Source organism: Phoca vitulina, unplaced genomic scaffold (genome assembly GCF_004348235.1).
Source record: "Phoca vitulina isolate PV1807 unplaced genomic scaffold, GSC_HSeal_1.0 scaffold105, whole genome shotgun sequence".
NCBI lineage: Eukaryota > Metazoa > Chordata > Mammalia > Carnivora > Phocidae > Phoca > Phoca vitulina.
In genome coordinates, this window is record NW_022589808.1 from 674,022 (window position 1) to 682,566 (window position 8,545).

The 8,545-nt window shown below is 43.4% G+C and overlaps 1 protein-coding gene across 1 annotated transcript; it reads right to left on the minus strand.

The window, feature by feature from the left end:
- Positions 1-5,445: 5,445 nt before the first annotated feature.
- On the minus strand, positions 5,446-8,252 carry TXNDC2 (thioredoxin domain containing 2). Its single transcript, XM_032397855.1, has 2 exons — positions 8,141-8,252; positions 5,446-7,846 (listed from the first exon to the last, which is right to left on the minus strand). Exons 1-2 carry the CDS (start codon positions 8,247-8,249, stop codon positions 6,366-6,368), a joined length of 1,590 nt encoding a protein of 529 aa, XP_032253746.1. The 5' UTR covers positions 8,250-8,252; the 3' UTR covers positions 5,446-6,365.
- Between the last annotated feature and the right edge of the window lie 293 nt (positions 8,253-8,545).

Consider the following 8,545-nt stretch of genomic DNA (forward strand, 5'->3'; position numbering starts at 1 on the left):
GCTCCGTCTCTGCAGCCGGCTTCCCTGCTCCGATACCTGGGAGCTCTGCCACACTCAGGCACCCCCGGTCTTTCTGTGACCCCGAGGGTCCTGAGACCACACTGTCCCGCGAGGGTTCCACCCCCCACTTAGCCACCAGAGTGACGTCCCTCAGCGGAGCAGACTTCTAAAAGTTCCGATTTTGTGCTCCGTGGCTCTATCACTTGCCAGAAGCGGCCGACGGAGGCCCCTCCCCCGCCGTCTATCCTCCCGAATAACGCCTTGGATTCACTTCTCCGCACGTCCTACCTTCCAGAAAGTGGTCGCTCTTCTGTTCAGAGAGTTGTTGCTATTCTTTTCTTCGATCTCCTGTTGAGTTTGTAGGTGTTCAGAATGGTTTGATCCCTATCCAGCTGAATTCCTGAGAGGAGACGAAATCCAGGTCTCCTACTCCTCCGCCATCTTGCTCCGCCCCCCGGAAAACATCAATGTCTTGATGATGTTGTTTGAACCTCCACGTACCCCTGAAACACTTTGTCCCCTTAGAATTTCCAGTTTCAAGATCCAACACATTCTCCATTTTTGCTGGTTTAAGTTGCGTCTCTGTCACTTGCCACCAAAACACAAATATACCACCTTCCCCACGGCTTCCTCGACCACTTAGGCACTTCATCTCCAAGCAGAAGAACTTAGGGGATTTCGTCTCTAAGACTATTTGTAACACAAAGCCAGGAAGGCTCAGAATGCTCAACCAGAACACAAAGCCTCAGGTGAAGTTCTGCATTTGAAGACTTGGCCAGAGCATCCTTGACCTTGGGCCACAAGCTTACTCCCTCTTATTTCAGTCCTCCCAGATTCTGTTTTAGCAGCTGGGGTTTCCAAAGCATTTCATTAATTGCTTTTTCTTTTCACTGTCTGTGTAAGCAGCAAAAACAAAAAAAACAAGAATAGAACGAAAGAAAAAATATCCATGCATAGAGAGCCAACAGCAATACTTAATTCAATTTTTACAGAAAATAGGAATCATTCTGTTTTTAGTATTTTGATCTTTTTACTCCTTTTTTTTTTTTTTCTGGTCAGTGAATCTAGAAGAGCAAACCACTCTTCTCATTCCCACCTGCTCTTCCATTGACGAGGAGAAGGAAGGCCATCCATGTAATAAGTGAAGTTCAGACATCTGGCCAGTATATATATATTTTTTAATTTATTTATTTGACAGAGAGAATGAGAGAGATAGCACAAGCAGGGGGAGCGGCAGGCTCCCCACAGAGCAGAGAGCCCGACGTGGGGCTCAATCCCAGGACCCTGGGATAATGACCTGAGCCAAAGGCAGAAACTCAAATGACTTGTCCAGTCTCTTAAAAGGCATTTAACAAGCACCCTCACACCTCTGCTCTAGAATTCAATGGGCTGAATTCTAGCCTTTGTTAAATTAATTAAATAAGGAGGCCTTTAGCCTGAGGTGGCTCTAAGGCCTGGTGGATCTGCAAACAAACAAAATCTAAGCCTGTAAATGCCTCAAGGTTAAGAAATCAAAACCTAAGGACAGCCAATCACAAACAGCCAACTAGGCTTGAAGCTACAGCCAATCAAATAATTTCCTTTCTCTGCTCGCACACCTTCTCTACACCAAGTCTTCCTCTGGCTCTTGTTGGCAGAGTGCACCTAACCATTTCCGGTTTGGCACTTACCTGTTGGAATCAATTTTTGCTCAAATAAACTCATAAAAAATTTTAATATGCCTCAGTTTATCTTATAAAACCCTGTAAACATGACTCAGCAATGAACCTATTTTCTTATTCCTGTTAGGCCTGTGGAACCAATCTGAGAGAGAGAGTACAAAGGAAGGATGCTCCATCTAATAATGTGAAAAGAGGCAGCCTTGCAAATTATAGGAACAGGAAGAGGTTCCTATGGGAGGAAGGTCCTTATGGGGTTAGGCAATTCAATCACTGAGGTGGGATTATGTTGTGGAAACGTGTTTGTTCCAACAGTAATGTTCTGGATTATCAGAACAATAAGGGGCATGCTAATGAGGATTCCTACCAAGGGGGAAATTTCAAAGGAGACTGAACCCGCTCAAGCCCTAGCCTCTTATATGGAACCTGGACAGCAAAGACCCCCCCATCTCTCCCCCACGCCTGACTGGGCAGCCCTTTCTCTCTAGCAGTGGTTTTCCACACTGAGTAACTGAGCCTCAGGAAGGAAATGCTGTGGGAAGGGGATCAATCTGGGGATAAGACAACCCTCATGGGCTAGGGCTGTGGGTTTCCGGGGAGATGAGTGGGCATTGGATTAAGGTGATGCTCTGCAGGAGAGTAATTGTCCAGAGGAAGCATGTTTAGGGACCACAGCACACACAGGATGGGAGCTTGTGGGGGGGTGGTGGTGGCTGAACTTGGACAAAGGGGAGAGATTCCTGGACTCCACCCACAAATACTGAAACTGATTTTTCAAGTATGGAGGCCTAGAAACCTAATGTGAGGGTTTTTTTTAAAGATTTATTTATTTATTTATTAGAGAGAGAGAACATGATCACAAGCAAGGGGAGCAACAGAGGGAGAGAGAGAGAAGCAGGCTCCCCACTGAGCAGGGAGCCCAATGTGGGGCTTGATCCCAGGACCCTGGGATCATGACCTGAGCTTAAGGCAGACTGAGCCACCCAGGTGTCCCTAGAAACCTGATGTTTAACAATTTTTTTAAAAATTACCCACTCATATTTGATCAAATGGAAACATTTATTTATTAATATATTACTACTTATATACTGTAGTCTGATTTTGGTTACTATTATGTTTCCTTACTCTCTTTTCTTTCTTCATCAGTACTTCTATTGGTATCCCTACACTTACTGTACAACTACTGTACTACTTACACATTTTACTATCTGATAGGGCAAATTTCTCTTCATTACTTCTTAAAACTTTTTCCTATCTATTCTTGAATTTTTAAGTGTTTTGTCACGTTCTCTCAATGATCTCAATGAGATGTTGGTTGGGATCACAATAAGTCTACTCAAGTGAAAAGACTCAACATTTTTCAATCTTCCTTATCAATATGGAAAATGGACTGTGTCTCACTTTATTCAGATCTACTTGTATTGTCTCAAAGTGTTTAGAGTTAGTCCTAAAAATCCTTACTGTTCTTGTTAGGACTATTGTCAGGTGTTTTATTTTTCTTTTTGTCACTATTGTAAATGAGGCCTTTTCCCATAATGATTCCCAGTCACTTATCATTGAATCAAAAGGAAGCTATTGAATTATTGGAGATAACTTGGAATACTGCCACTTTGTTGAGTTTTGGTTTGGTTTGGTTTGGTTTTTTTTTGAGAGAGAGAGAGAGCACGCATGCGGGGGGGGAGGGGCAAAGAGAGAGGGAGAGAGAGAATCTTAAGCAGGCTCCATGCCATGACCCTGAGATCATGACCTGAACGGAAATAAAGAGTCAGACACTTAACTGACTGAGCCACCCGGGCACCGTTGTTGAGTTTTCTTATCAAAGCAAACAGGTTTTCCACTGATTCTTGTTAGGGCTCTAGTTAGATTGTCATCATGCATGGCCAATATGATTATCTGGAATCTTCTTTCTCATTAGAAATGCTTCTTATTTCTCCTTCATGCTCAAGGGTAGAGCTGATGACAATTGCTTGGTTCATTTTTTTTAAGTGCATGATTCTTAATTAGCAAAACAGAACATCCATACTCAAGCTTTGTGCCAGAGAACAGAGCTTTGAGCTGGTTACTGTTTAACTATTATCCAAACAGTCCGGAGAAATGGTGCTTAGGGTGGGTAGTTTGAAGGACATGAATTGATTACCTGGTAGTTTAGATTTTATCCCTGCATCTGGAGGGATAAATTAGAATGTCAGAGAGCCCCCACTTGCTCTGCACTGTGTTGACCCTGCAGAGTTGACTTTGCAGAGTTGTGCTTTGCCTTCCTCCCTTGATTTACATCAGGAATGGTTTAAAACCACCTGAAAAATCTATCACAACTATTTTCAAGGGTTTTCTTTAGGTCATTGTCCATGTCATCACTTAGTAACCTAAACATAAAGACAGACCTATGATTAAAAAAAAAACCTGCAATACTACAGTTCCAGAAATAGTTGTTGGTGTAACTCATTAATGTTAGATTTGGAGGTCCCTGGTCCTCCAAATTACACAGTCTAAAGTGTTGCAGGGCTAAGTTATTCAAAAGGGGCTCTGGTAGCGGAGGGGTTGAGTTAATTCCTAAATGTCTAAGCAGATAAAGTTACATTAAAACCAGCCTGTTCAATATGGAAAACAAGAACACATCTAAGTGAAAAAAGTCAGAGGAAGGTCTCTCTACCAGAAGAAAAGAATAGATATATGGATCATTAATAGGAGTCCATTTATATGAAAATCAAAAGCTATGTGCTTGTACCCTAATCCCAAATCCTCTCATTGAAAAGTGGTTTATGATCATAGCTTTGGCTTTTATGAGAGATTATTATCAGAAATAACTATATGAGAATTGTTTCTGAATTTCTTATAAAAAATACTGTCAAGAACCTCATCCAGAGGTTCCCAGATAAAAATTTTCATTCAAGAATTTAGTTATGGGAAATCATTGACTCATTTTTCAAATTCCAGTGTTTTCTCCTTTGGGGTAATGATATCTGGGTATTACTGAGTTTGCCTTTTCTCACCCCCACCCCATCCACACTGCTAAGAAGCTCAGAACAAAATGTGCCACTTAGAGTGATTATATGAGCCTCAGTTGACATCTTATTCATTTTCATGAATTTGTTAGCCTTATCATTAATACTTTATGTAGGTCATTCCAAATGTTTTTGGAAAAAAGTCCAGGTATGCATGGCATTTTGTTTCTATTGTTAGGTGGTTATTTTTCATGGCTCAGATAAGGTCTATGATTGAGATAATGCACAGAGTGGGAGTTGCTGGGGCAGCCCCCTCCTGCGGTTAACTTAGATAGGGATTGCAACTCAGCCACATAAAAGAAGCCAGACAGGTTCCTCACCGCTGCTGGGAGGCAGTGCACGCAGCCTCGAAGATGAGCTTGGTTTCCTGAGGGAACCCAAGCCCAGATTGCCGGATTTTACAGTTTTTCAAGAAAAGCTAGAATTCAAGGTTTAAAAGGGAATCCTGGTTTTTTGAAATGTTGACAACTAGTTCAAATTCTTTAAAAGACTGGACCAGCAGAAGACAGGATGGTGGCTGACGAGGAATAGGGGGAGACATGAGGAGTTGTTGTTCACTGGGTAGAAGTTTCCGTTCTCCAGGATGGGTGAGTTCTAGAGATTTGCTGTACAACAGAGTGCCTGTCATTAACAACATAGTATTGTGCATTTAAACTGTGGTTAAGAGGTTAGATCTCCTGTTAAGCGCTCTTACCACCACCACCGTCACCACAATAACAAAAAAGAGTACACACAGGGAAACTCTGGAGGCGAGGGGCATGTTTATTACCTTGACTGTGGTAATGACGTCATGGGTGTATGCATATGCCCAAATTCATCAAATTGTATACATTAAATACATGCTGTTATATGTGTGTGTATCACATACACATTTTTTTAAAACACAAAAACTCTGGACCAAGCCACCATCTGTGACCCAGACCTGGGCCTCTGGGCTCTGAGACATCTGGGAGCAGGTTTCAAAAATCCAGTTACCAGGAGACAAACTAGGAACTCTGTCACCAGGGAGCTGATGTCATAATGGCATTGAAGATCACCCTGACTTTGACCTGAATAGTAAAGCTCTTGCTCTGAGAAACCTTGCTCTGGGAGGTCTGTCTCGGATTTTGTGGGCATGATTAGTAGAAAGAGGCCTGCTGCACTTGAGATCTGGGAACATGGCCTTGGTCTTGACTCTGCCACCAAGGAATCCCACGCAGGCTTGGTGAGCCCATGGGATTTCCTGAGGCCTCCGTAGCACTCCCCGCACTTAGAGGAGGTTAGGTAGGATATGTGAACCTTTCAAATTCTTTATTTCCCAAAGCATCTTATCAGAAACCCCAAATGAGAAAAGAAGTCTCCACTCATCTTTAAATCATGTACTTCTACAGAAGAATTGTCTAAATTTCCAATGTTGCCACTAACACCAAATGAACTGAATTTTCAAGGGTGAGTTCCAAAAAAATCATGATCAAAAAAATAGGAAACAGGTAGACTGCTAATCTCCACCAAGGGAAATTCTAATATCACACTTTCCTACCAACGAAAGCATGGTCACAACATTTCGTGCTTTTACTACTTTTTGAAAAGGTGGAGTTAACACTTCATCATTTATGAGCAGGTGTCATTCAGACATACACTTTCGTTATGTCTCATCTCTTTTCGTAAATAAAAAAATCACAAACTATAACCAGCTGACTGTTAACAGTGCTTTCAGAATTCACAATTACTTTAATTCTGCAATGCTTGCTTCAAGTTTTTCTTTAATAGCACCACAAAATTCTCCCACCTTTTCTTCTTTTTTATAAAACTGAAAGGTTGGGATGCAAATGATCTCCAGGTCTCTCACCAGCTCCTCATACTCATCAGCATCCACTTCCAGGAACACCAGATCCTCATACTTCAAGGACAGGGACCAGAAAAGGGGCCTGATGGTCCTGCAAGGCCCACACCAGGTGGCTGAGAAGTCCACGGCTACCAGCTTCTCCCCGGCCTCCTTGAGTGCCAACTCAAAGTCCTCCTTGCTCAGGATCATTTTCACCAAGTCCACCTCCAAGAGTTCCATTGTCTCTGATGGCTTCTGGACACTGCCTTCTATGGGATGGATGGCTTCTTCTGAGGACTTGGGAATGTCACCCTTCTTGGACTGGATGGTTTCCTCTGAGGACTTGGTGATGTCCCCCTCCTTGGGGTGGATTGTATCTTCTGAAGACTTGGTGTCACCCTCTCTGGGCAGGAGGCTTTCCTCTGAGGACTTGGAAGTGTGGCTGTGCTTGGACAGGATGGTTTTTGCTAAGACCTTGGGGCTGTTGACCTGCTTAGACTGGAAAGCTTTTGCTGACAACTTGGTGGTGTTGGCCCCTTTGGGCAGAATGGATTTTGCTAAGAACTTGGGGCTATTGCCCTGCTTAGGCAGGATGGATTTTACTGCGGAATTGGTGTCACCCTGCTTGGGTGGGATGTTCTTTTCTGAAGAAGCAGATGTGCCATCTTCCTTTGGCAGGGTGATTTTTTCTGAGGAATTGGGGATGTCATCTTGTTTGGGTGGGATAATTTTTTCTAAAGAATGGAGGGTGTCAGCCTGCTTGGATGGGATGATTTTTGCTGAAAAATTGGGGGTGTCAGCCTGCTTGGGGGGGATGGTTCTTACTGAAAAATTGGGGGTGTCAGCCTGCTTGGGTAGGATGGTTTTGGCTGGGGAATTGAGGATATCAGTCTGTTTGTATGGGGTGGTTTTAGTTGGGGAATTGGAGGTATCACCCTGCTTAGGTGGGATGATTTTTGTTAAAAAACCGGAGGTGTCAGCCTGCTTGGGTGATAGGGGTTTTGCTGAGAAATTGAAGATGTCAGTCTGCTTGAGTGGGATAATTTTTTCTGGGGAGTTGGGGGTGTCAGCCTGCTTGGGTGGGATTGTTCTTGCTGACAAACTTGGAGTATCAGCCTGCTTGGGCAGGATGGGTTTTGCTGAAAAACTGGGGATGTCAGCCTGCTTGGGCTGTATGGTTTTTGCTGAGGAATTGGAGATGCTACCGCCCCATACAGGGGGAAATATGTCCTTGGGCTGTGGACCTCTGGACTCCTTTGCAGGCATGTGTTGTATGTTGTTTACCTCACGGGCCAAGGACTTCTCCTGGATATGTGCTGGGTCCAAGAATTCTGGTACCAACGGAGTCACATGGCTGGACAGACCCTGTAATAATGCACTTTCTGAACAAATAAATAAATAAATAAATAAATAAAGTGCAAAAGAAGAAACAAAAAAAATTCTTATCACATACTCCGGGGAAGACAAATATCATTCTTAGAGCCCGCAAATGTAGTTTTATGAATGATGTATCAACTTGAATAATCACATTCAACAGAAGGCCAGGCAGCATGTGATTACACCGATCTTTATATAGAGTTGTCTTTTCTAAAACTACAACTTTTCTCTGCTTCAATCCTGCTGCCTTCTCCCTAAGCATGTAGGTCCCTAAGGTGGCCCTCCTCCCTCCCACTTACCATTGGCATCACCTTGACTGGTTTCTTCTTCTTTCTCTGGACTCATTTTCAGTTCTTCTGGGACTCCCTCTCTATCACTTTCCACTTCCAGTTCCTTGTCCATAGCCATTCATACTTCATGCGTGCCTCACAGTGAAGACGAGGTTGTACCCTCCAACTTCTTCCAAACTCGCCAACCTACATCATACAACAAGTAACAACTTACATGTGGGTAGTACTTACAGCTGGTTTTCCCTCTTGGTACTCACAACAGGAGCATTTGAGAGTTTCGTGACAGCCTTGGTTATGGCGGCCGAGCTGTGCGTCAGCCTGAGCCCAGTGCCTGCTGTGCATTCACAGGCATTATGTCCTGTAACACAGCAAACCACTGAGGTAAGTGCCATTATGATCCCCACTTTACAAATA

Bases quoted from the DNA above. Each gene is read 5' to 3' on its own strand.
- TXNDC2 (XM_032397855.1), bottom strand. From the start codon at position 8,249: ATGGCTATGGACAAGGAACTGGAAGTGGAAAGTGATAGAGAGGGAGTC. The intron at 7,847-8,140 runs GTAAGTGGGAGG...TTATTTGTTCAG, and splicing joins CAGTCAAGGTGATGCCAATG to AAAGTGCATTATTACAGGGT.